The 26,854-nt window shown below is 57.2% G+C and overlaps 1 protein-coding gene across 6 annotated transcripts in view; it reads right to left on the bottom strand.

Moving 5' to 3' along the window:
- Positions 1 to 25,515, bottom strand: part of MEF2D (myocyte enhancer factor 2D) — a 32,996-nt gene extending 7,481 nt beyond the window's left edge. Inside the window, exons 1-9 of one of the 6 annotated variants that reach the window (XM_006051975.4) lie at positions 25,188 to 25,515; positions 8,666 to 8,857; positions 7,849 to 8,052; positions 6,154 to 6,288; positions 5,103 to 5,313; positions 4,832 to 4,888; positions 3,086 to 3,276; positions 2,570 to 2,590; positions 1,270 to 1,399 (exon numbers count right to left, since the gene is read on the bottom strand). In XM_006051975.4, the coding sequence (XP_006052037.2) occupies positions 1,270 to 1,399; positions 2,570 to 2,590; positions 3,086 to 3,276; positions 4,832 to 4,888; positions 5,103 to 5,313; positions 6,154 to 6,288; positions 7,849 to 8,052; positions 8,666 to 8,719 (1,003 nt within the window). In that variant the 5' untranslated portion in view covers positions 8,720 to 8,857; positions 25,188 to 25,515. Of the gene's footprint in view, positions 1 to 1,269; positions 1,400 to 2,569; positions 2,591 to 3,085; positions 3,277 to 4,831; positions 4,889 to 5,102; positions 5,314 to 6,153; positions 6,289 to 6,345; positions 6,484 to 7,848; positions 8,053 to 8,665; positions 8,858 to 24,993; positions 25,164 to 25,187 lie in introns of those variants that run through there. The other 5 variants (XM_006051974.4, XM_044944236.2, XM_025287662.3 and 2 more) reach the window with 5 other exon arrangements.
- Positions 25,516 to 26,854: the final 1,339 nt, after the last annotated feature.

Genomic DNA, 26,854 nt, shown 5'->3' with positions numbered 1-26,854 from the left:
TCCACCTGCCTTAAGGGCCTTTCCTACACACAGGGCTGGGTTCTGGATTTCTACATACAGGGAAGAGGTGGGATTCTGTGGCTCTCTCTACTGGTGTCTGGGACCTACGTAGCATGATTCAACTCTGGAATGGGGGCTTAGAGAGTGGGGAGAAGTTTAGCGGTCTCTGGTCTAGTCTGATTTCACTGCAGAACAGCCCTGATGCAAGTCACTCACAGCTGAGAGAAGCTGGGGAACATAAGAGGCTCGCCTCAGTGAGAAAAACAGACCAGGGTCACAGCCACATAGATGCTCTGAAGCAAGGTGACAAGGCATTTCTGCACTGGGAAGTCCTTCTTGACACAGCAGCTTGGAATGCAGGCAAGGATGTTCCATCACAGACTGTTCCTGGGAGGGTGTGAGTGGGTGACAGAGGCCGGGACAGCCCTGGGGACCCAAGACAGTCCAAACACTGGGTGTCCTTTCTGAATTCTTCTACCCAGAGACCTCCCTCACGTCACCAAGTGACAAGTCACCTTCAGATCCCCTCCCCCACCTTCATCGGATTTCCTCCTCCCTTCCCCCATCATCATTCCACCAAGCCAACAACAGGGTGAGAGCCTGCTTCTTCCTCCTCCACCTTGCCCTGGAGTCCCTACTTGGCTTTCCCAGGAAGCTGGATACACCTTCCTAACCATGCTTTCTCTCGGGCCTCCACTGCCTCCCTCTCTCTCATTTCTTCATCCTCCTCCTTCCGGACCTGGACATGCTTCCCTCCCCACTCCCCGACCTGGTCAGCCTGAGTCACCCAGCTGCTCAGCCCACCTCAGACGGGAGCTGCCCAAGGACAGGGCTCTCCATCTCCATCAGATCCTATGTAAAAATAAGGGATACTCACACTCACTCAAATTTGATTTTTCAGACGAAACAATGAATAATTCCTCCGTAACTATGTCTTGGAGACAGTTCCAGGAACACCAGCACCGTGTGAACGGCATCTGATGCTGCGATCTGCTAAACCTGGCACCCTTAATTAGGCAGTGTGCTGTGTGTGTGCCCATTCATGTCCGGCTCTGCGACCCCATGGACTATGCAGCCCACCAGGCTCCTCTGTCCATGGGATTTCCAGGCAAGAATACTGGAATGGGGTACCACTTCCTGGGGGCTCCCCCAAATCAATGGCCTTCCTCAGATTGGGGCAGCCCCCAGAGAATACATTGTGTTTCCTCTGTGGTCCCACCCCTGCCCCGAGGTCAACTGCACCCGGCTACATGTAACATGGACACTCACCTGTATTGTAGGCAGTGGGCATGGAAGAGAAGGGGAGGCCCTGGCTGAGTAAACTCGGTGTTGCCACGGAAACCACTGGGGTGGTGAGCGAGTGGGTGGACTGGGAGACCCCAAGGCGCTGGGCGTTGTTCTGCAGGAGAAAACAGTCTGTTAGAGGTGGCAGACGGGTGGGCTGCTTTACCCAGGGCCCCACTCCAAAGCCCACCTGGGCAACTCAAGGCCCAGGTGGGCTGCCTCAACATGGGAGGCCCCAGAGACACACACAGGTGCATACAGGGGCGCTGAAATCCACGGGAGAAACGTGCACGCACAGATGTGCCCCCACCTGCACATGTTCAAAGGGGAAGGTGCACATGCGGCCCTGTAGCCCCAGCACCAGCCGGGGCGCCACCCCCGCTCTCCTCCCGGCTGGCCCCTCCGTCCGCCACACCGCAGCACACAGCCTGCTCGAAGCGCGCTGGCATGTGTGATGGGAACGCGGGGCCGGCGTGGCGTGTGCCTGCGTGTACGCACGCACGTGTGTGGGGCTGTCAGCTCCATCTGCCGCTGAGTCACTTGTTTATTCCAACTCCACACTGGGGCCGAAACTGCCGCCGTGTTGGCCGCCAAAGCCTGCCTGCCTTTTCCAGCCTCTCTGGCCTCCCGTCAGGGAGATGGGCGGGGAGGGGTGGGGAGGAGCCCCCGCCCCACTCCGGCTGAGGGTGAGTATGTACGTGTGTGTGCGTGTGAGAGAGAAAGAGTGGCTGTGTGCGCCTCTGAGTGCCTGTAAGACAGGCTGTATGCAGGAAGGAGCACACGGAGACGGGGGAGGCAGGGAAACCCACAGCCAAGGACAACTCTGGCCTTGCCTGGCCTCAGCTTCCCCAGAAAGCCGATTTTCCTGTCTGGCTGGCACTCCGCTGGAGGGCCCTGTCCTGGGTGGGCCTGAGTGGAGTCAGAGGGCAGGGGCCTAATGCAGGCACGCTGGACACAACGAGATGGGACCCCTGAGGCCTGGGGCAGGCCTGCGCCCCTCTTACGCACATGTGCACGCACACGCAGAGATGAGTCTGCACGAAAGCAACATCACAGGAAGACGTCCACAGACACTCAGGTACACACACGTGCGTGTGTAACACCCCCACTGCATTCACTTCTGTACCCCACCTGGCACCAAGCACAACTCCTGGCAGCTAACCGAACACCACGCGCACACACAGGTAAAAGGACAGGGCACACACAGCACTCCATGCTGGGGCCACAGAGCAATGGGTTGGCCCGGGATTCAAAGCCACAGCAAACACCTCACAGCCTCACTTACCAGATCTAAATGGTCCTCAGTCTGGGAGCAGAAATAAAACCAAGGGAATGGTTCAGTCTCTGGCCTCTGCCCTTCCCTCACACCCCTGCCCCCATGGCCATCCCATCTACCTCTGCATCAGAGCAGGGCAGCTCTCTGGCCCAGAATGAGAGAGCTCTTCACTGATCTCCAAAGGTGCTATCTCCCAGAGCCCACCAGGGAGGAAATCCTCACAGGCTAACCCGCGTCCCTCTGCTGTGACGGCAAGTCCTCCTCTCATCCTCCTGTTATCACCAGGAAACCTTCTCTCCACCTTGTGTCCCGTTTCACCCCCTGTGAGGCTGGTAATTCTGTGTTCCAACCTCTCGTAAGGCCCTTTGGGAGACAAAGAGCTCATAAAAAGCCACGATTCCCCATTCTCTCGGGAAGCCCTGGCTGCTGGTTAACTTTCATCTCTTCCGCTGGAGGTCAGCTTTGTCCTCCCTCCCCACTCTCCCATTCCTCGGCCCCTGCCCTTGGTCCAAACACCCCACTCACCAAGTGATGCATTAACCCCTTTCCTCCCTGGGAAGTGATGACCCTCAGGTCAGGCTTGCGGCTGGGGGCTCCAAGCTGGGCGCTGTGGGCGGGTGGGGGTGGAGACTTGGCAGGGATGACCTTGTTTAGGCTGTTGCCGTTGGCCACGGGGAGGAGGCCAGGGGAAGCCCGAGCACTGACATAGCCATTCCCTGGAGAGGTGAAGAGAAAGGGATAAAAGGAAAAACATGGACCTACCACTTATCCTTATTAGCTGTGCCAGAACGCCTGTCACCCAGAACTTCTCAGAATCATGCTCAGGTTTTGAGTAGGGGCTGAGTTCTCTAATTTTCCCCTAAAACCACCTTGTCTTGGCAATAGGGGGAGAACACCCCTTACTCCTCAATCATCAGGTTCATCCCCATGCCTCCAAGCTACATGTGATGGGGCTAGGTGATAGGAGCTGGTCACTGATGACAGGAAGTCTACCACTTGCCCCCAACCAGGCCCATAAAGACACAGGTTGTGCAAAGGTGGCAGCCTGAAAGCTAAGACTCAGTGCGGATCCTGGTCACAAGATCAAATCAATACTCAGACTGCTCCCCTTGCCTTGAGCTGGGAATGCCGGGAAAGACGCACCATGAACTTGTCGTGGTGGTGTTACTGGAACTAGCGGGCTGGTGACACAGCTCCCCCATAATTAGACTGGTAATAAGCAGAATAACCATCTTTTACACTTGTTCCACACTCCATAACCAACACAGGGCCTTCACATACATCTCAGCGTATTTAATCCTCACACTAACCCTGCAAGATGGACAGGACACGTATCATTAGCCACATTTACAGAAGCAGAAACAAAGCCCACTTGGCAGAGGTGTGATGTGTCCAGAGCCACACAACCACTTTCTACTGCTGTGCTTGAGGGTCTACAAGGATCATTGTTCCTTAAGGTCTGCAGACATTTCTCTGGCCCTTTCTCTGCGGGGGGAGGGGTATTCACCCATTCCATGCCCCATATATAGCTCTTGCCAAGGAGGTAGTAGGACATGGTGCCTGGGGAGTTCTAAATCCCAGAGATGTGGGAGTGGCCACAATCAGAGGTGTCACCTTGCTCTGTCTCCTGAGAGCACACTGCTTCCCTGGAAGTGTGTGGCTGCCTCCATCCCAATTCCCGGATCACTCCGGGAATGGCAAGAATGTCAGGGTGACGTCAATGGTGACATTCGAAGTCACAGTCACCAGCGGACAACGGCACAGGCAGGAGGGGCTGTCAGCTGCTGGGGTTGGGGGTGGGGGGCGCACGGAGGGAGCAGCCTTTCTTCTGTGGTTCACAGATGTGTGCTCACAAGTACACATCTATTGTCTGGATATTCCCGTACAAGTGAGAATGTCTGTGTGTGAGAGTGTATGTGAGTCCATGCCTCTATCGTCGGCAATGTCAGATATTCATGTCCTCCAGACCCCAACCAGACACACCTAACTCAACTGAAGACCCTGGAACCCCTCCTCCCACTGGAAATGTTGGTGAGTTCTCAGTTTGCCCTGAATTCCCAAAGCCTACATCTTTGTTGATCATCCGCACCAATCACTGCTACAGACAAAAAAATCCAGGGGCTTAAAAGTCCTCAGACTCTGTATACCACCAACTCAGGTCCTGGGATCTTTCTCTCCTCTGACCTAGGTCCCTCCTGGTCCCTGGACACCTGAAGCCACTGAGCAGGCAGACTCTGGCCCACTCCCAGACAGAAGAGCAGCTTGACTCACCAACAGGGCTGGGGCAGGCTCCGTTAGCACTGCTGAGGTCTCCCCCCAGCATGGCCCCTGCAGGAAAAAGAACCATTAGCTGACAGGATGCCCCCTTCCAGGGGGAGGCCTGGGAACTGAACAGGGAGAGGAGTTGCAGCCCCTTCCCTCAGGAGCCCCGCACATGGGACAGCGCTGCAGTGGGGGACGTGGGACAGTCGCTGTGGAGACAGAGTCCCCACGTCCTCACCACACCTCACTGCCGCCTCCCCCAGCCTGTCGGCTCACTCACCTGCACTGGCTGGCCGCTGGGGCAGGCCGGGAGACACGCTGCTCCTCTGCAGTGCTGGCTGCTGGGGGGACAGGAGCCGTGGGTCCGTGAGGGACGACGTCACCAGGGAAGGGGTGGCCAGGGAGCCGCTGGGATTGCTGAACTGCAGGGAGCTCTGACTGGACACGGGCACCGTGACGGGCATGGCAAAGTTGGGGGCCGGGACAGCTGACTAGACAGAAGAAGGAGAGGCAGGGTCAGGCCAGGGTGACCCCTTAGCCTGGACCCACTCTGCCTGGGAGGGCAGGCCGGGGCTCCTCTATAGTCTCTGGGCTGTGTGTCCTGCGGCCAGCAGCAGCTCGATCTCTCTGCTCTGGGCCCCCCTGGAATCATGCCTGCCCCTCCCACCAAGAAGTACGTAGGCTGGAGTGCTTTGGGATCCAGTTCTGGCCCAGAGAATGAGAAGAAGACTCTGCTCACTGCAGATGGACCCGGGACACCTAGAACCCCCCTAGTGGAGGTGGGTTAGTCCTCAGCCAGGCAGGACACACAGAGAGCAGGTTAGAGGCCCTGAGTATAGACCCCAACTCACACACAGAGCTGTTAAGGCTGAGCGCATGGGTCGGGGTGTCACCTCACTAGTCGTCTCTCATCCGCCCGCCTGCTATAGAGGGTGTTCACCCACCTCACTTTCTTCCCCTTCAGCAGTCTCTGCCTCCCCTCAGCAGTGCGACTGAGTATCTTGGGCTGGGGTGTCAGAGCAGGCTGAGAGGGGCCTCTCCCCAAAACAGATCTGGACAAAGAGCACATTCTCTACTTTCTAGTCATCTAAGGATCTCAGGCCATCTACACACTTCTTGCTGGTGAGGGGGACACTCCAGGACTCTCCCAGCTTATGCTCCATGACAAGGGTCACGGGTTTATCACAACCAAGGTCAGAGGGTCCTCAGTGGTCACCAACAGCCCCACGCGGCTCAGAGCAGAACATCCACCAGAGGCCGCCGAGGGCCGGGGCGGGGCGCAAAGCCACACCATGCACCACAGGGAGGCGCTCCTCCATGCGACTACTCACGGCCAGTCTATAACTCTGCATCATTTTATCAAATTCCTCGTCTATCTTTTTATATTTCTCCTCCGTCTGGGGGGTCAGGGCAAACACCTCGTCCACCTCAGGGCTCTCACATTCCCTGTGCTTCTTGTGCAGCGCCTGGGGGGGAAGGGGCCGGGAGGGGGGCCAACAGAGAAGAGAGTGAGTGGGGCTCACCCCGTAGCGCCGGAAGAGCCCGTCCAGCTCCTCGCTGGCGCGCCGGTACTTGTCCTCCAGCAGGGGGCTCTGTTCCAGCGAGTCCTCCCCGTCGGGCTCCGGGCTGTCGCAGCCGTTGAAGCCCTTCTTCCTCAGGGTCTGTAACCGCACCACCACCGTCAGCAGGGGTGAGGGTCCTCCCCTGCCTGCCCTCTGGCGCTCCTTCCAGCCCCTCCCCAAGACTCCCCTACTGTCTCCCCACGTCAGGGTTCTCAGCCCCCTCCCCTCACAGTGGCCCACCCCTCCTGGGGCACCGTGTGGCTCTGTGGTTAGTGGCAGGGCAGGGCATTTCTGGGGGATGGGTTGAGGGGCCAGCCCTGAGCTGGCGGTGCCTGTGCAGCCTTAGGCGAGCCCCGGCCAGAGGCACAGAAGGTCCTCAGGAGAAGGCAGCTCTAGGGCTGACTGCCTGACTCCACCCCTGGGCTCTATTTAAAAAAAGAACGGAAGAGAGAAGTAGAGACTGAGACAGAAAGGGAGAAGAATAAGAGGGAGAAAGGCAAAATCGTTCCTTGCATTTACTGAGTTCCTAGCATGCACCACCTTGTGCGCTGTCCCTGACCGAAGGCTCATGCTTTTCTCGTGCATTCATACAGAGCAGGGCACGCACGCCTGGTGCGTCTAGAGGAGACCCCCAGGCCGCCCTCTCCACGCTCAGAACATCTTCACAGATACTTGCTTTGTCTTGGAAATGAATGTAAATTTTACTTTCTAGTCTAGAGTAAATCTGTTTTCTCTAATATAAAAATAAAGGAATTTCCTCCGTATCTGTTGAAATCAAGTCTTGCTCCCAGAAGGCAGGCCTGTGGCTTCCCAGGCGCCCTCTTCATCGGCACAGGTCCTGAACCCCCAGTGAGAGAAGCAGACACTGCGCTGCCTCATTCAATTCACAACACTCTTCAAAGCAGGCACTGGCCCCATTTCATGGGGGTGGGCACCAAGGCTTGCGGAAGCTAAACCACCTGCCCTAGGCCACACAGCCAGTAAAGGCCAGAGCTGGATTCCAAAGCCCATGTTCTTTAATGGTTCATCAGGTCGGCTCTCTCTGAAACAGAAAACAGAGCCACGGGGACCCACAAAGGGACAAAGACAGAGCAAAGATGGAAACAAAGAACGAGACAGAGAAAGAAAGAGTCAGATGCAGGAGCACATCAAAAGATGGAGAAGGAAGAAAAAAGAGAGAGAGAATCTGAGAGAAGACAGAGCAGAGATGTCATGTTATACCTGACAGATGTGAAGAAAATGGCTCAGAGAGTGCTGGGTGGGCGTGGGCTGAGTGGGCAGCCCCAGCTGACAGCTACCTTGCTGCCCTCCTTCCTTCTCGGGCCCGGGGTTTGTGTGAGAGGATGTGGGTTTATACGCGTGTGCACATGGGTGAGGGGGCTTCACGGGGCAGGTGTACACGTGTGTGTGCGTGGGCGTGGGGTGTGCAGTTGCAGGCGGGGGCGGGGTCTGCGCGCGGCCCACCTCGATGATGTCAGCATTGGTGCGGCTCTCATGGGGCTCGTTGTACTCCGTGTACTTGAGCAGCACCTTGTCCATGTCCGTGCTGGCGTACTGGAACAGCTTGTTGGAGTGGTTGAAGATGATGAGCGCGATCTCGCAGTCACAGAGCACGCTCAGCTCGTACGCCTTCTTCATCAGCCCGAACTTCCGCTTGGTGAACGTCACCTGTAGATGGGTGGGTGGGCAGCGAGGTATGGCTCAGTCAAAGGCTGCCCAGAAGTCCCACCCACAGGCAGCTGGACATAGCCCCTACCTCAGGGTAACACAGCCCTGTTCTTAGGAGCCCCTGTCTGGGGAAGGAACAGGTCAGCACCTCTCTGCCAACACATGGCCAAGACACAGCCCGGAGCCAATTCACTGAAGGCAAAGAAGTCAGATGGACAGAACTCCACACCTCTGGGCTGTAGGCTATGAAGAGGTTAGGGAAGGAGAAAACAAGAGCTTCCAGGCTCTTCCCTTGGGATAGGAGGAGGGGAGGGATTCATCCTGTGAAAGGGGAAGTGCCTGGGCATGTTCTGAGGCCTGCACGCTGAACATGGGAGGGACACAGGTCTGCCTGGCCGCAGCAGCAGGTGAGTCCTAGGGTTCTAGGACACAAGACTCTTAAGAGATGCAGGGAGATGGGGGTTCCTCTTCTCCCAATTCAGCCCTTACCCTTCCATAATAGACTCCAGAGCCCCCTTATTCCAGGAAGCCTTCTTGGAGTGGCTAGAAGGATTGGAGGCAGAGGCCAGCTCCCTACCCACAACCACTCTGTGGGGCTCCAGGATCCCCTCACCTGTCGGTTCCGCTCATCGGTGATTCGCTGGATCTGAATCTTTTTCCTCCCCATCTTTTCTGGGGATCCTCAGTGCCAGGAAAGGGAGGGGACTGCTGGGTGGCGGGTCTTGGCACACCTTACACTGTGCTCATGAACGGTCTTGGACCAGCGCTCAGTTCATGGTCTGCAGGACACCTTCTGCACAGCCTCCTAGGTGGGGAGGATTACAAGAGGACTGTCAGCCATGGCAACCCGCAGCCCAGCTCCCTGGGCACACCAGCCAGGCTCACAGCACCCCTGTGAGAGGCTGGCAGCATCTGAGCCCCATCCACAAACCGAGGAGATGGTGGTGAAGAGGTGATGGTACGCCACAGCCAAGCACGAGCTAGAATTCACTCAGGCCCAGGACTCTGCTAAAGGCTTTCCCCACACTATCACAGCTGCCCTCAGGCTTCAGGTCAGACAATATACACTCAGGAAGCTCCCTGACTTCCAAGGGTCTGGGTCCTAGAGAATGCCTCAGGCCCTCCTTTCTTCCCAGAGCTCACCCAGAGCAGAGACACCTGGGCTCCCCGGCTGCCCCACTGGCCGAGGATGGCGGTTCCCGTACGGAGCCTGGTGCAGAGAATGGGCCGAGTGAACACACTCCAAGAGTGTGAACAGCTCACACGGGGTACCTGCTACCAGAATGCCAGTGTGTCTGTGCCCCTGGCTCAAGAACATACCAGTGCAGGTCCAGAGCAGTGGGTCTCACACCTGACTCGGAGCCCTGGAGCCTGCAGACCCAGAGCAGGGCTCAGGCTGCAGAAGCCCTCTCTCCCTTCAACCAGGGCTCCTGGACACCAATCTGTTCTACTCAGTGGGCCTTGGCCTAAATTTCAGGCTTGAAGAAAGGATTCTGCTGCTTTAAACAAACAAACAAACCCTCTAGACCAGAGGTCTGTGAATTTTTTCTTTAAAAAGCTAAATCGTAAGTATTTCAGGCTTCGCAGGCCATACACTACTCAACTCTGCCACTGCAGCGTGAATGCAGCTGTGGACAATACAATTAAAGGAATGAGTGTGGCTGTGCCCCCAATAAAACTACATTTTTAAGAACAGGCGGCATGGCCAGATTTGGCCCAGGGGTCATAGTGTGCACACTCCTGCTCTAGAGGAATGGGCCATGTCTAGAGCCCAAGTTCAGACTAAGAGCAGTGCCCCCCAACCTTGCTCAACTCCAAGCAGCAGATAAAATATAAGATCAGTGCCATACAGGAAAGAGGCTGCTGGCAGCCAGGGGACACAGGCACCAGGTAGAGGGACCCCCGTCTCAGGACACCTACAAACCCATCACGGCCCGCTGCTCAAAGAGCTCCAGTTCCAGAGCCGGGAGGGGAAACGGAGCCCCACACTGAACAACATGAGGTAATGGAATGGAGGGAGGCACAGAGATGGCAGCCATGCTCGAGCCAGAAAAGGTGCATGCTCGGGGTGGACAGCGCTCTAACAGGCCGGGCGGGGTTGGGGGAGGGGGCAGGAAGGGCCCGGGATGGAGGCACAAGATGACCCCAGGGCCCTTCCAGCTCTGATTCCAGAGATGAAGCAGTAGGGAATGGTGGCAGGGGGCCCATACCTCCTAAAGCCACTCTGAAAGGGTCCTGGGAGGAGTTCCGGCCACATGCCAGCCCTCCTCCCGAGTTCCCCTTCCGCAGAGTCCCTGCAGGAGAGCCCACCAGTGTCCAGGGGGGCGGGCTCTCACCTCTCCCACCCAACTCAGACAGAGGTGTCACTGGAACCCCCTCCCCAGCCCCCATTTCAGTGGTTGCTGAGTTTCTCTGGAGCCTTTACATATCCAATCAACTGTGGCCCCCTGGGTTCCACAGCAGGTGCCCAAGTTCTGCCTTGGCCACAGAGGGGAGCAGAGAGGGCCGGCAGGGACTCTGTGGACTTGGAAGGAGCCAGGAATATCCCTCCCCACTCTCTCCCACTACCAGGACTTTCCCTCAGGCCTTCCCTAGCTCAGTTAGCTGGGAAGAGCACTTCTGCTGAGTCCAGGTATCTCTGGAAAACAATGTAGCTCCCTCTCCAATCCAGGAGGGACCTTCCACCTCTCCCTCTCTCTTCCCAGGGAGAAATCCCCAAACATTCCTCCCCGCTTTCCTACCCTCAGGGTGCTCCATCAACCCTGGGCCTTCTACGGTCCACCTTCACGCATGCCCTAGGACATCACCAAACACAGCCCAGTCAACCCTGAGCTGGCTGAGCCGACATCTGGACCCAGAACCAGCTCCAGCCATCCCATCCCTTGCCTGTGACCCCAACCTCTGCCAAACACTGGAAAGGCTCTACTCCAAGGATTTCAGCTCCTCTGCCTTCCAGTGCAACCCAAAGCCTGTATTTTCCAGAGTTTCAGTGGTATGGGCTTGGCAGTGAAATACTGAGGGCAAGGGAGGGCTTTCTTAAAATTTAATTATTCGAGAAGAGGGCTTTTAAAACAGGATTCTCTGATCTAGCCTTGAAAACCCCAATCCAGACTGGTAAATTCAGTCACGATAACCCTCCTCTGGCTTGTAGCATCCACCTGTCCCTCTCTCCTATTTTACTACCTCATTCTTGTCACCTTTTGTTCACCAGCAAATTTTTGCTGAGATATAACCACTTTCAGCTTATGGCCCATGCTCTCTTTGCTCTCATGATCCTCAGAAAAGTCATTCCTACAATCTAACTTCTTTCCTTAGGTCCTCCCCAAATTACTGACTCTCGTAGTATTCTAATCTTTTCTTTTTAGCACTTATCGTGAATATGTGTGTTTGTGTGTGTGTGTGAGAGTCACTCAGTCGTGTACGACTCTTTGCGACCCCATGGACTATACAGTCCATGGAATTCTCCAGGCCAGAATACTGGAGTGAGGAGCCGTTCCCTCCTCCAGGAGATCTTCCCAACCCAGGGATGGAACCCAGGTCTTCCCCATTGCAAGCAGATTCTTTACCAGCTGACCCCCCAGGGAGGACCAAGAATGCTGCAGTGGGCAGCCTATCCGTTCTCCAGTGGATCCCGACCCAGGGATCAAACGGGGTCTCCCGCATTGCAAGTGCAGTCTTCACCCGCTGAGCCACCAGGGAACCCTATCATGAATGTAAATAATCATCATTCCGTGCTTCTGTTTAATGCCTGGCTCCCCTATAGGACTGAAGCTTTATGAGGGCAGGAACCACGTCTATATTCTTCACCACTCTATCCCCTGTGAAGAGGAGCTCAAGAGATGTCTGTTGAAAGGAAGGAAGGGCTGTTTTATTGCCATGACCCTGTGAGAAGTTCTTCCTGGGGTCTAACTTCTGTTAGTCCTGCTGCAGGACCAGGTCCCCTTACGCTGTGCTCTGTGGAAACACAACTCTTCCTCTCCCAGCTGCACCAATAGCCTGCCTGTTTGGACACCATCTACCCTCCAACCACTCCTGCCACTTCAGTCCTCAACCCTCCCTACCCTCAGGTTGGTTGGTACAGAGGGTGAGACTCTGAAGTCTTCTAAGGAGCAGCCCTGAACACATGGAGATGGAAAGGATGGGGTTGCTCAGGCAACTGTCGCCTGGCAACCAGCTCCCTGGCTGATCTCCTACACTGCCCCCCCCCCCACCCCCGCCTCATGCTGGGGGAGCTGGGATGCAAGAGGGAGCAGGACTGAGAAGACAGGGAAGGCACCGAGGCCCACTGAGCCTTGGCTGACAGAGGAGAGCCGGGTAAACAGGCCAGGCCTCAGCCACCCCCAGTCCCTGCTAAGGCCCCAAAGCACTTTCGTGACTCCAGGTTCCCATGGCCCCTTCCCCATTGCCACTCTCACCTCTGTGCTAACCGCCCAAGGAGAAGATGCCCCTCCCACGGGCAGTCCTTCTTCCTATCTCACCAGGAGGCTCCCATAAAGCAGGCTCAGTCTGTACTCCTTTCCCCTTCTGCTATCCATCCATTCTCTGTTGCTGCAGAGTCTTGGAAAGCTTGGGGGCAAGAAAATGAATTCAGCCCTTACTTTGGTAAAAGGGCTGGCTGGGGCCTGGGTGGGCATGATGAACCCTAAACTGACCCTCCATATCCAAGGTATGGAGGCCTACCTTGTCCAAGCTTCCCTCCTAGCCAATTAGGGAAATTTTAATGAACACCTGGATCTCCTTAATTAGCCCTCTGCCTAATTACCTAACCAACTGCCAGGAGCCGGAGGCCTGCGCATCTGTTATCCAGATGTGAGCCTTTTCTTCCTCGCCCAGCCCAGCCCCACTCCTCTTCCCCTCGCTAGTCACTGCTCCTCCAGGAAGCCCTCCCAGATGACTGGCTTTTGGCTGCTTCTCCTGGAGGCCAAAGGCTTGGGAGGGTGGAGAGCTGCTATGCAGACAGGGGGCTGTCCAGGATGGCCTTTCTGCTCCGATGGCCCCAGGGCCGAATCATTCCTGACCTCAGGCCACAGCTATGACTCGGGCTGGCAGCTGTCACTGAAAGTCTCCCCTCAAAGGCTCCAGCTGACTCTGATTCACCTACTCTGGGTAGTGCTGGGAGGACAGGACTGGAGGGTAAGTGGGAGCAGACAGAGAGAGGGCCTCACCCCACGGAGACAGAGGAGTGAAGGACGAGGGGGATGGCAGCTGAGCTGAGCCCCAGGGAGGCAGGCGAGGACCCACTGTGGAGAAGGGTGGCTGTAGAGAAGCCTTTGCTAGTGGAGTGAGTGCAAAGAGGCCAGGAGGCTTCTCTCACAACACTCTTGACAAGGAGGAGAGGCTGAGTGAGGGGACCAGACACGGTGGGGTTCCAGGAGGACCCCACGGACGACCAGTTTTCTCTGCTGGGCCACAGACCCAACAGGAACATGTGGGTTGTACTGACAAGCAAAGGAGCTGCAAATAATACATGAAGTGTACCCTAAAGGGGGTCTTGGTTTGGAGGGGGCATGGGAGAAGTAACAGGCCCCTGCCTCCCCCAATGTAACACCTCTTGGTACCTGAGCAATATTCAAACCATTCTCGGGTTTCAGAATGATGCTATCTCAGTTCCTGTGTGAGGGTGGCCTGGGGCCAGCTGGAGGAGTGGGGGGAGCGGTCAGGGCAGCCTCTCGGAGCTGCCGTTGCAGCAGGGCTGCCATTCCTGGGGGAGCTGCGGGACAGGCACCTTCCAAAGGTAACCCCCACCTCCTCTCTCCTGTTGCTGTCAGGGGACCACCTACCTCCCCGCTCCCCTTCCACCCAGATCCATCCTCTGTCCCAGTGGCCCAGAGGCTCGGAGGCACTGCAGAGCATCCGCTTTCAGAGCTGCCACACCAGCGCAAGTCAAAATGGAGCAGCTGCCCAGAGAGGCTGAGTGAGCAGCCCCCGTCACAGAGCAACGGGCTTCAAACCCCTGCTCTTCCACAGTGAGAAAGGCAACTCTCATTAAGCAGGCCCTTCATCCCTTCCTCCCAGGCTGCTCAGGGCTGCAGGCTGTGGACTGGAGGGGAAGGCAAGAGGCGCTGGAGACAGCTGTCGTCCCTCCTCCCGCCCCTTCCCTGTGGCTGGGCTGCAGGGCATGAAATAAGCAGCAGGCGCTGGGGGAGGGGGTGACAATCCAATCCACCTGTCACCCCCACAGTCAGGCGGCCTCAAGCAGCCTGCTCACTAACAAGGGAGGAGGCGTGGGTGAGCCAGACACAGAGGGAGGTGGCAAAGGGGGACAGACGCACAGACACAGGAAAAGAGACACAGAAAAAGAAGTAGAGTCCAAGAGGAAGGCAGAGTGAGGGGCAGAGGTGGACAGAGACAGAGAGAGCCAGAGGAGAAAGCAAGAGGCAGGAGACCAGAGACAAAGATTCAGAGAGAGGCGGGTAGAGAACAAGAGGCAGGTTCAACAACTGCTCGCAGCGCCCTGATGGAGGCTGGGCATGGGGGCATAACTCCACAGGACTCCATCCCCGCCCCAAAAACCTGCAGTCCCGCCAAGAGACAGACAAGGGCAGGGCAGGGAGAGCCAGGGAGACCTTCAGGGGCCAGGACTGGGCCCAGACCTGGCCTGGGACAGAGCATCTCGGCTCTTGGGGCTCTGGCTAGGTCTAGGCTTGAGGGCAGGCAGGCTGTGAGAGCAGGTGGATGGAGGTAAGCGTAAGGCCCAGGAGCCCTCTCAACACCCTGGGCACTGCCTCTATTCCCGCCCCACTCCAGGGCTCACAACCTTCCAAGCCACTCTCTCTAAGCACAGACACAGGCTGGGTGGGGGCTCTGGAAGATGGGTGGGAAGGTGAGCTCAGGGACCACTGACAGGTGGGGCCCAGGCAGGAGTCCTGGGGTTTGCAGCCTCAGGGGTATGCAGAGCCCTTTCTTCACAAATGCTGCACTAGTCCTCGAGTTGGGGGCATTCCCCTCCCCTCAAAGTCTGGGCCAAGGCAGGGCCCCTCTCCCTGACCCTGCACAGTCCAATTCTCACACGCCCAGCCAGCTCCCCACCCACTGCTCCCTGGCTCCTCTCTGCTCTCCATTCTCTGCCCCCTCCCACGCACTTGCCCTGGAGTTCTAGGGTCTGCTCTCAAAGGCACAGGCCGGACCCATCCCCATCCTCCTCCTCCTCTCTTCAACGTACTGTTTGGCAGGCTCACTCCCCAAACCCCTGGTTCCCACCATCGTCCCCTCCCTCGGGGACTCCCCTCCCCCAGCCCAGCAGCCTCAGGGCTGGGCAGGGGCTATTTTTAGTCTGGGCACTGAGCTAATTTTAACTCACCGACAGGGGACCTGGGGGCGGGCTGTCGGGCTGGGGGGAGGGAGAGAAGGACCAGTCCAAGAAAGCTGGACGTGGGGCAGCAGGGGCGGGGTGGGGGGGGGTCTTAGGTCCCAGGCGCCCTAAGTGGAGGCAGGCACTGCAGCCCCAGTTGAAGGCACAGGAATTGACCTGCCAAGAGGAGCACCCAGTGTGGAGAGCAGGGCTAGGGGCCCTCCCTCCAGCTTCCGCTGGACAACTCTCCACCCTGGGCTTCCCGCCCTCTTCTCCTTGGCAAGTCTCCTGGGATGGGTCATCCTGTTCTCTGCCCAGGAGATGCCTCTCTCGTGAGGGTCTGTCTCCTGAGCCTCCTCCACTGCTTCCCCACCCCAGCCTGTCCTTCCTGTAGTCTAGCTCTCATCCTTCCTGTAGCAGCTCAGAGGCCCAATGGCTCCCTAAAGAGGCAGCTGCCGACCCCCACTCCCAACCTCTAGCACTTCCCACCCAGCTCTGGCCTTCCATTAGTGGCCTCTGGGCTGGCTCCCAGGACCCACCCTAGTCCCTACAGGTTCGTGAGCCATGCTGCTGACCTCAGAAATAACTGGGGGGGGGGGGGGGGGGGGGGGGGAAGTGGTAACAGGAGATGGAGTCCTCGTAGAAAAGGGAGAGGTGAGGAAGGGCAGTGAACAGCCCAGGGAAATACTGGGACTGTGGGGAGGGATTCTGGGTGCTTGGGTTCAAGTCCCTGCCCTGGCCCTAACTCACTGTGTGAACCTGAGTAAGTCATTGCCCCCTCCAGGGTTCACCCCCCTCCCCTGGCCAGTACAATGAGTAGGTGGCATGGACCAGGTACCCTGGTGCCCTTCCAGCCTAGACATTCTGTTCCTATGCTCTTTATAGAGCCCCAAAAAGAAAGGGAGATCAGGTCTCTCGTGACACCATGGAGAGGTGACAGGGGAGGTGGTCCGCTTATGTGCCGTCCTCCAGCTTAGGAGGGGAGGGCAACGTGGAGGCCAGGAGAGAGGAGGCACAGGCCTGACGAAGAGGGGGTGCTTTCGGAACGACACCTCCACAACAGATGGCCAAGGCTTGACAGAGGCTCATGGTAGGTCAGGGCAGGTGCCAGGCAGGGCACACGAGCCCCGGCGGCAGAGGTTCTGCCAAACAAATCCCCTCACACACACAGAATGCTATCCACCCAGGGCTGGGGCACCTGCTTCTGGTTAGAGCAGTGACTGACCCAAGGTCGCTGTCATGGTCATTAGGGGGGCCAGCTCTGGAAGCCAAGCTGGAGCCTCGCTTCATGCTCTAGCTAGCAGGCTGATCAGTCATGACTCACTACTGCTCATCTGCATGGGCATTTGCATAGTGTATCTGATCTTATTCCATCAACTTCTACTTCCCACTCCAGGGCCTGGGACACCCCCATCCAGCATCCCTAGGCACTCAGGGACCCCAGGTGGAGTTCTTGGCACCTCAGGTCTCCCATCTCATCCTTCTCCAGAAAACATCCCTCACTTGATCCAGTGGTACCGTCTAGAGCTCTCAATCCAACAGGGTCCTCCCCTCTTGTCCAGGCCCCCTGTCCAGGAAGGGATGAGAGGGGAGAAGGTGTAATTACGAGGAGCAACTGAGCACTGGAGCTAGAGGAATTTTACAAGATTCATGAGGTGAAGTGTGATCTTTCCACAACGGCCTGGGGTTCCTCCAGAGAAAAGCCCTAGTCCCCTCTTTAGTGACAAGGCTGGGGCAGCGGGAGGCTAGGGGTGGACTGTCCTTTACTTCTATTTCTGTCTCCATGTCTAAATTCCACTCTCAAGAGTGCAAAGTGAGAGGAAACAGCCTAGTGCAGTGTGCAAGACAGATGTGAAGACTACAGAGAGGACTTCCCAGGGCTGTCTGTGAACTCACAGTCATCTCTGGGGCTAAAATTTGCTTTGTTAGACGTTACTTGACCAAGCATGGGCAGCTGGTTAACTCTTGGGAGGGGATGATGGCCACAGCATTACAGTCCAACCACGGGACCTAGAAGACAGCCGATCCCTTGCCTACCTTGAAGAGGTCAAACTGACCTCTGTTTGTCCAGTTATAATACCTACGCTTCCAGCCATACCCCCTGAAAGAATGAAGTCAAGCAGTGGTCTCCTATCCCAGGAAGTTCTTCCTGCTATCTAACCACCATGCCTCCCACTGCAGCCAACCCTTCCCTGGCAACCTAAGCTCACTCCACTCATCTCCATCAGAGCGATGGCCGGGGGCCCGGCCAGCGGAGCCTGGGCTGAGGAGGTGGAGCGGTTGGGACGGTTAGCGTGTCACCTTCCACCTCCCCACCCAACTTCCCTCTGGGGTCTCAGGAGACAGAAGTGAAAGTGGCAGCTGGGGCCTTGGGGGCGGGTCAGCTTGAGAGCCGTTGGGGTGAGCTTAATGCCACCAGTGCTGGGTCTGGGCTGCCTGCCATTGCAGCAGGTGGGCTGATGGTTAGATCAGGAGAGGGACTGCCCATGGAAATGAGGGCTTGGGAAAACTATGATGTGTGGGCCCCTGGCCAAAGGAAGAGCAAGCTGAAGAGAAAAAAGTGGAGAAAAGCAGGCAGTAGTCTCAGAAGGGCACTCTCTTCCACGGCTGTGGTTTGTTCCCTTGTTTAAAGCAGCAGGGTCCTTTTTTCCCCATCCACAGAACAGGGGCAAGACTGCTCAGGCTGAAGCAGGTGAAGGGACTGCATGTCCTGACTGCTGGGACACGACAGCAAGGAGAGAAGGGAGGGGCCTGAGGCCGGGCCCTCACACTGGACAGCACCAATTCCAATGGAAGGGAAGGCAGTGGAGGAGAATGCAAAGTGTTCACCTACTATTACCGCCAGCACCCCCACCCCAAAGAGGCCAATCCAATCAGGGAGAGCAAATCCTCCTAGAGACATCATGACCTCGGGAAGCCACCGAGGATTTAAAGGGGCCGCTCCGGGTGGCAGCTGGATCTCCTTCTGACTCGAAGGACAGTCCTCTAAGCCCCTGGCAAGGGAGGGCAGGCAGTGCGGCTGCGTGGGCCTGCCGAGGCGGGCAGCCAGGCAGCTCTTACAGGATTACCTTGCTGCTTTCAGGAAAGGTGCCAGGTGAGGTTAAGATGCCCAGCCAGATGGAGCACCCCCCCACCCCCATGGGCAGACAGTGGGGGGGGGGGCGGTGGGGGGGGAAGTACCTGCACAGATCTATGCAAACACTTGCCCCCAAATTTGATCCACGCCCTTCACCGACATGCAGTTTCTCACCCTTTCTTGAAGATATTGTACAAAGACCCCTCTGATTACTGACAGTGAGGATCCCTGTGTACCCAGCTTTCTCTGCCACTTCTATCATCAAGAGTTACCCTCCGTCTAAGGAGGAAGTCCAGTCTATCGTCTGCTCTCAATCCTTCTGCTATACTTTACAACCAGGGCCCCACCCCAGCAAGCAGGTGAGGAGGCCAAGAGGTTCCTCCTCTCTGCTCCCTGTCAGCTCCCCACCCTCTGGGCTGACAGGTGGGGGAGACAAGAGGGAACAGCTGGGCCAGGACACCTGTCCCCACCCAGTCAGCCTGGGCCTCACAGGCCACCATGGGGTATGCACAGGGGAGTCAGCAGAGAGGGGCAGGCAGCTGTGGGGGGTGGAGGGAAGGGGCTCCGAGGCCCAGAGATGTGACTGGGAAGGCCTGAGGCAACACTCTCAAAAGCAGCCCTCCCTCCAGGTCTGCCCCCAACCATCAATACACATAGGCTCTAAAGGTTGAGGTCATCTGCCCCATCCCCTTGCCTCTGTGCTACTTGATCCAGCTGGAGCAGGGAGACTCCACAAAGAGACCAACCCTCCTCTCCCCACCCACACCCACTCCTGCTGTCGGTCTTCCCTTGAGGTCTGAGCATCAGCTCTCTCTTACTCCTCCTTGTTCTCCCAACCCTCACTCCCAAGTATTTGCTGGCAGGGGTGGGGGCAGGGAAATCATGAGAGATAAGTAAGCAGCCAGAGGGATCTGCTAACACTCTGGGGTGAAATGAGGAGGGGACAATTCTGAGACAAGGAGATGTCTGGATGGGGAGGGCAGAGGTGGGCTCAGCTTCCCAAGCCCACCCCTGGGTCTTCTCGAGGCCCTCCTCAGCCCCCCTCACATCAAGTTCCTGCCTGGGACACAGTGTGCCCCTGCCCCACCTTCAGGACCACGGCCTTAGCAGGCAAGTCCAGGGCCAGGCTGGAGCTGACGTCTGGAAGAAAGGATACAGCCACTTTCCAAGCACTGTGTTGAGTACCACAAATTTTCCCATGGAACCTTTTAACCTTTTTTTCCCCCAGGGGAGGCATCTCTGTTTCATAGAGATGGAAACCAACTCAGAGATGGGCAGAGACTTGCCCAAGGTCACCAGGAGTAAGCGGCAGAGGTGGGCTGACTGGTGGGCACAGCGCTTCCCTGCACAACTTGGAGTGAGAGCAGGCAGGGTCTCCCTTCCCGGGAGCAACAACACATTCCTTCCGGGGCAGATTCCCTACCATCAGGCTCAAGTCAGCCATGCCTCTCACCCTTCGCACAAGCCCAGGACTCTTGTGGCTCAAATCTTTCCTGATCCTCAGTCATCTCACATGGCAGCTTTAGAGGGTACTAACCAGTACCCAGGAGGGGTCTGAGTGTCACCTGTTCCTGCTTACATATCCCTGCTTTGGGAACCTTACCCCATGACAGTCAATCAGAAGACCTTCTCAGGGAACAAAGCATGCCCCCCCCCCGCCCCGCCCCCAACCTGCCACCAGACCCTAATCCTCTGTCTTCCTGTCAGGGAATCCTACTGGGTTGGTCCTTCCCTTCAGTGTATCTTCCTTTTACCCCCAGGTCTCCCTGGGCCTTCCTTTCCACTGCCCTTCCTGTGGGCACGATCCTTCCCTTAATCTTAGACAAAAGCCCTTAGCAACTCCTAACTAGGAAAACTTGAGCAAGTCACTTAAATCTCTTACTCAGTCTCCCTAATTACAAAGGAAAAAACAAATGAAATAGTGTATGAGAAATAAATGAATCTTCCCATGTTTCCATGCCCAGCACAGAGCTTGGCACACAGGGACACAATAAATGGAGGTTTCCTTCCTCCAGTCCCCAGGGATCTCAAAAGTTTTAGTTTTTGGTCTCCAAAGCATATTGGAAAACAGGGTGAGTGGGGTCCTGCCCGAGGGTGAAGTGCTCATGACCACGGAGCAAAATAAGCTCCCTCTCTATATGCTTCCTGGGCCTTTCTAACTCCTCAGGGAGTGGCCAGAGCACCAAGCCAAGGTCAGTGACCAGGCCTAGAGCCTGGAGCCTCCTGGGAGGCTGGGAGGGTGAGTTTAAGTGAGTAAATATGGTCCCGCCTGGGTGAGGCCAGCAACAGGCCAGAGCTCCAGACAAGTCCCCCTCCTCCCAGCCTGCAACAGAGGGAGGGACCAGACAGGAGGCGCAACTGTCACCCCCAGTCCCAAGCCCTCAGGGTCTCGTGCAGAGTCAGCAAACGCATTGCCGCCTCCACCCTAGAGAGGATCAGCCAGAAGCATGGCTGGGCTCCCAGGAAGGGGAGCTTGTGGACACAGCCTCAAGAAAAGGGAAAATCAGATGCAAAGGGCCTAGGGGATCGCCCAGGCTAGGGGTCAGCCCCGAGATGCCTGAGGGCTCAGATGTAACCTTGATACCTCGGACTGGCCTTGTTTATCTGGGTGAGTGGGGAGTGCGACAGAGACCAGTGACAAACCACCCAAAGACCCAGGTGCTCTGCTCACCACAAAGCTAGGTGAAACTCCTGTACATCTGCAAAGTGGACTCACCCAAAGACATGCGGGTAGCATGAGGGGCCAAGGCAGGCTGAGCCAGGGCCACAGAGGGACAGATGGTGGCGGGGATGGAGTGGTGGGCAAAGGGCAGTGATGGAAGTCAGCCAGGCCTCCCCAACTCACACGCCATGCTCTAGCTCTAGACTCAATTCCTCGAGCTCCCTTCAACACTCCTCTCTTTAGGGTTCTCCATGCCTCTGCCTTCTTGCCTCCAGTCCCCTCACCCTGTTCTCAGTCTCTGATCTTCTTATTATCTTTGCCTTTCAGTACCCCCACCCCCTACAGGACGCAGTGGCTCCAGCGTGTGACACACCATGTGTATGTGCTGCACACCTCCATGCACGTGTGCCACTAAACGCTATGGACCTGCCAGATGTACCCAGGCATGCTGGTTTCCATAGGACCCCCACTCACCCGCCCTTGCCAGGGGAAAGGGGCCCAAAGGCGAGCCATCCCACAAGTCCAGGACAAACTCTCCTCAGGATACTTGCAGTCCCAGACAGCGCAGGAGAGGAGAAGATAAATATTCCAGGAGCCAAAGAGCACCATCCATACTAGGCCAAAGTTCAAGGCCTTTCAGCAGAGCCACCAAGAGCCACTGGAGAAGAAAGTACTCTGAGATCCGTCTTTCTCCGGCCAAGCTGGAGCGCGCTCTCTCTCCCTCATCCACCTCCACTGTTAAGTCCTTCCTGAAGTCTAAGCTCCATTCTGCCTGCTGAAGCTGTGGGCAGACGGGGACATCAACCGCCACACAGAAAGGGGTTCAGCTCCCAGAAGAGAACTACCTGCGCCCGACGCCTCCCCCTCATCCCATGAGTAAGTCACCAAACTGGGACCGAAGGACAGATGGCTGGCCGGACTCCGGCCCCATGACTGGCTCGTAAAAGCCACTAGCGATTACAGTGATGCTAAGGCTACGCTGGCCCCGCCACCATCTCTTCCTTCCCTCTAAAAGGCAGATAATTGCCTCAAACCAGTTGGCTTGAGAGCCTGGAGAGCCCCAGCCCTGATCCCAAGGGGTGGGGCACGCCTGTCAGCACAGTGCCTCAAGACCCAGAACCTGAGCTGAGGTTCGAGGGCCAGGTCTGATCCTCAGACCCACTTCCAGAACCCAGGTGAACACCAGCTATGACTTGTTCCCGAGAGCTGAGGTCTCCATTACCCATCCCCCCCAACTCCCCTTCTCCAGTAAGGCCACCATGCTCTGGACTAGAGAGACACGGAGGCAGGAGGCCTGGCTCTCAACACAGCTAGGGGAGAAATGCTGGGCCCACCATTCGTTTCTGGCACCTCCCGCCCACAGAGGCACATGAGTGGGAGGCAAAGTGTCCAACACAGGGTCCCATCCACACCAGGCCAGGGCGAGCACTGAGAGTCTGGGCCAAAGCCAAACGGGGAGGGTGGGGGCCTGGCTGGCCAGAAGACGGTTGACAGGAGGAGTAGAGAGGCAGGCCTCTCTGGGGGCACAAGGGCCAGGAAAATCCAAGGCACAGAGACATTCCCAGGAAGTCAGGGGAGGAGGAGGGGCTAGGCCACAATCAGTGAGGGCCTAACCCCAAGGCCTCTTCTTTCCTGTCCTTCTCGGAGGCCAGGAGGCCTCCTCCAGCCTCCTGACTATCGGTTCTCCAGCCCCAACCTTGAGAGTCTACCCTCTGCCTTCTCCCCTCATCACACCTCCCAGGAAAAACCCAGGAAAGATTAAAAAAAAAAGAAAAAAAAAACACCTTCTGGAGAGATTATGTAACAAGCAGCCAGAGAGACGATCATATCTCCCAGCCTATGAGAAGAGCCAGGAGCCAAGAGAGGCAGAGTGGGGAAGCCCAGGCTCCTCCAGCGCAGGGACAGCGGGTACAGAGTAGGGGGGAACGGGCACCCCCGTCACACTCCCAAGTCCTCCACTACTGTGTTCCAGGCACTGGGTACAGCAGACAGAACCTCCCATGCCTATGCCCCATTACAAGGGCCCTGCTTCTCCCCTTGGACCAGGGCCTCCATGGGGAAGGACCGAGTCCTCCTTCCTGTGGTCTCTCCCTGCTATGAAGCCATGCCTGAAAGAGTGGTGGCTGGACTAAAGCACTGACACAGACTTGCTGTGTGACCTCAAATTTAAAAAACAACCTCTCTGGCCTCTAAAGGAGTGTAAGTAAAAGCTCCCCATTCCCACAGAGAAACCAGAAACCCTTCCCTTTACAAATGTACACACACACAAATTTACAAACACCTACCAGTAGTGTTGGGAGAGGGGTGGCATGGAAGTTACAACAAAGAGAATATGACCACTGAGACCCAAGGGTCCATATGTCTGCTGGGCAAAGTGGGGAAAGACTTACACATGAACTCCAGTGATTCCCCAGTCACTCTATCTAAACGGGTACTCAGCCACCTTCACACTGATCCCACCCCACCCCCATCTTCTGCCCAACACACTGGGAAACCACAGGAAGGAAATTCATTCCCAGGCATGCCGTGGGAGCTGGGACAGCCAGGCTAAGTCCTGGGGCGGGTGTGACCCGGCGGCCACAGGAGGGTGGACATCTGTGAATACTGACATGTGCTTTTTTCAACACTCTCCTTGACTACTAAGACTTCCCTGTTGGGGGTTTGGAGGGGAGTGGGAGGTGGACAGCTCCCTAACTTCAAAACACCCAATCTCCTGCTGGCCTGGGCTCCCCTGCTATCTGGAGGCCAGAGCAGCCCAAGGTCACCGCCCCAGACGTTAAACTTCCCATAGTCCAGGCTGGGCCCTGAATTGCCTAGACGACCCACAGAGGGAATGGGGGGAAGGGGTGGGGAGGACCACTCACCCAAACCAAAGAAACCAAGGCTACAGAGACCTCAAAAGGGGGCTGGGCACTGAAAAGGGGGACACAGGATCCACCCACTGTACCCTCCCCCAACCCACCAACAATGAGCTGCTTAAAAGGAGGCAGAGAAAGCCTCCCACTCAAAGGACAAACCTGGGATAACCTAGTCAGTGGTTCCAAGGGTGCCCACACTCAGGAGCCCTCCTTTCATTAGGGAGAGACCTCAGGAGGCCTTTGAGAGATTAGCTTGAATCACTAGGGGAAAGGAGACCCTGCCTGTAAGACCAAACCAGACAGGAAAGGGGCTGGCACTGGAGTGAAAGACTAGATGCATCTCAGTCTCCTTGGCTCTCCGTCCCCAAAAGCCCCTCAACACTCACTAGACCCCCACTCCCAGCCCAGCTCAGCCTGCCATAGGTGAAGAAAGCGACTGGAGAACTCTCGCCCAGATGTTGAACAGCTGCAAACTTCTGGCCGGGGGTTCTCCAGTTGGGTCTACTGACAAACCAGATCAGGGGTCTCGGGAGGAGAGGGCGAGGAGGTCCCAAGGAAAGGCCCTGCGTGGCCACCTCCGCGGTGATTCCGCGTCCCAACTCCACAGGCACCGGGCAAGCCCGGGCCCCGGACACACACACACACACACTCACACACACACACACTCACACACCCCAACCCACCACCCTGGTGTCATCTGAACAACATCCCCCCTCCCTCCCCCGCTTCCCAAACAGCTGCGGCTCCCCCCGCCCCCACCCTCCCGCCGCCCTCCCAGGCCCCCTTCTGCACCATTTCGGGCCAAGGAGGAGGGAACAGGCGGCGCGAGGAGGGAGAGGGAGGGAGGGCCGGCTGTTAAAATGTCAGTCGCTCCCGGCTGTCACCGGAGACCCCTTCTGAGGATGGCGCCCCTTCCCAGACCACTGGGGGGTCCGCCGTAACCCCGGGACACCAACAGACCGGCGCGCCCCCAAGCCGTCCGTCCCCACCCCGATCCCAACACCCAAGGGAATTACAGCCCACTCCACTTGTCCCCGTCAGCCGACTCCCTCACCCAAACAGTCCCCCACGTAATCTCCCATCAACGCCACACGAAAAGAGCCCGCTCCGCGAGTTCCTCCCAGCCCAGGAGGCCACCCCATCCCACCTCTCAGGGGGACGGTCTAGACCACCCTCCACCCCAACCTCAGGACGGGGTGGGGGAGGGGGCCTCTTAAAGCGGCAGGCGCATTATTTTTCTTTACTCACCGGCCCCGCTGGGGGAAGGGAGGATGTCACGGCTGGGAGGGGGTAGCTCTCGCCCCCTAGTCCCGGGGCTCTTCAGCACCTGAAGCCGCAGCTCCGGGCGGGGGGAATAATTAGTGAGGACGGCGTCCGCGCGGGCCCTGGGCGGCGCCGGGGGGCCTGGGCCCCCGTCGTGGGCGCGCGGGCGGGCAGGCAGACGGGGGACCGGGGCCGACCGCCCGAGCCGCCTCGGCTGTTGTTGATATTTTGCTTCCTTCCTCCTTTCGGGCTCCAAAGGTAACTCCTCCAGCCCCCGGGAGTCGAGGCCGACGTAGGCACAGCTCAGCCTAGCTTGAGGGGTGGGAGAACGGGGGTGATGGACAGGCGGGGGGGCCAATGGGAGGAACCCGTGGGGGCGGAGGGGCGGGGCCGGAGTAGGGGCGGTCCCGGAGACGCGGCCCCGCCCCTCGCTTCCCTCGGGCCGGCCGGGCCGGGCAGGGTCGGCCCCCACCCCACCGCCCTTCCAAGCTAGGCTGCGGCGCCGGCAGCGGCAGATCCCTCCGCCTGCCGGGAGGGAGGGAGGGAGGAAGCGACAGAGCGAGGCAAAGTGGAGAGGCAAGACCCAGAGGCCTCTAAAGGGATCAGCCCGTGCCCGTGGTGCCGCTTTAGCCGGCGGGACGGCTGCCTAGCACTGCTGCCACCATGCGCTTGAGGAGGTCCTTTCCGGGGAGGTTCAGCGGTCTGCGCGTATACTCTCCCATGCTCTGAAGCTATATCGACAACTCCCCCAACCCCCAAGCTCCGAGAGAGTTGGAGGTGGGAGTCTTAGTAGATAAATTAAGGGTAGATGCTAGGTGTTGAGAAGATTCCATCTCTCTCACTTAGGGTGTGCCGAAGCCCCACTTAAAGAGACAGGTGCATTTCTAGGGAGTTACCTGGCGAGCTCGTTTGCTCCCTCTACCTGTGACAGGCCCCCTCCCTTCCCGGGACCCGGTTCGGCTGACGCCCAGCAATTTAAAGCGACAGCTCATAGTTCCTGGGTGACCTAATCCGGGGTGCCTGCGGCCCCAGAGCACTTACAGCCGAGGGGGCAATTTAAAGGGGTGTGACCTTAATTTCCCCCAGCACAGGAAACGCCCAAAAGCATCTTATTAAAGAAGCAGTAGTAGCTGTTTTAAAAAGTTAATAATTCCTGTTTGCTCCAGGGTGTGGTGAATCCTCTCCTGCCTTGCAACAGGAGTGTGGGTGCCATGTGTACTGGACAACTGACCCTGTCAGACTTACTCCCCGTTACTCCAATGTCAGCTTCCTACCTTGAGCTTGACGAAATGATGGAATCTGGCTTAGATCTCAAAGAACCTTGCAGAACAGAAGGGCACTCAGTTCTTCACATACTCGGATTTCTACTGGGTCTGATTTACTGGACAAAGAGTCAATTCTAGGTTAAGGGTTGCTAAGACAAATATATCCCTGAAAGGGGCTGCATGTTATGGTGATTAGAGGCATCAACTTTGGGGGAGTCAAGCTATCTTGGTTCAAATCCTTCTTCCACCATTTATTAACTGGAATACAGGCACATTACTTAACTTCCCTGTACCCCATGGGTAAAATAGAGATGATGATAATAGTACCTAACTCATAAATTGGTGTGAAGATTAAATTAGTTCATACAAGTAGATTGCTTTGAATGA

The sequence above is a fragment of the Bubalus bubalis genome, chromosome 6 (assembly GCF_019923935.1).
Source record: "Bubalus bubalis isolate 160015118507 breed Murrah chromosome 6, NDDB_SH_1, whole genome shotgun sequence".
Classification (NCBI taxonomy): domain Eukaryota; kingdom Metazoa; phylum Chordata; class Mammalia; order Artiodactyla; family Bovidae; genus Bubalus; species Bubalus bubalis.
This window is presented reverse-complemented; position numbering and strand designations above follow the sequence as displayed.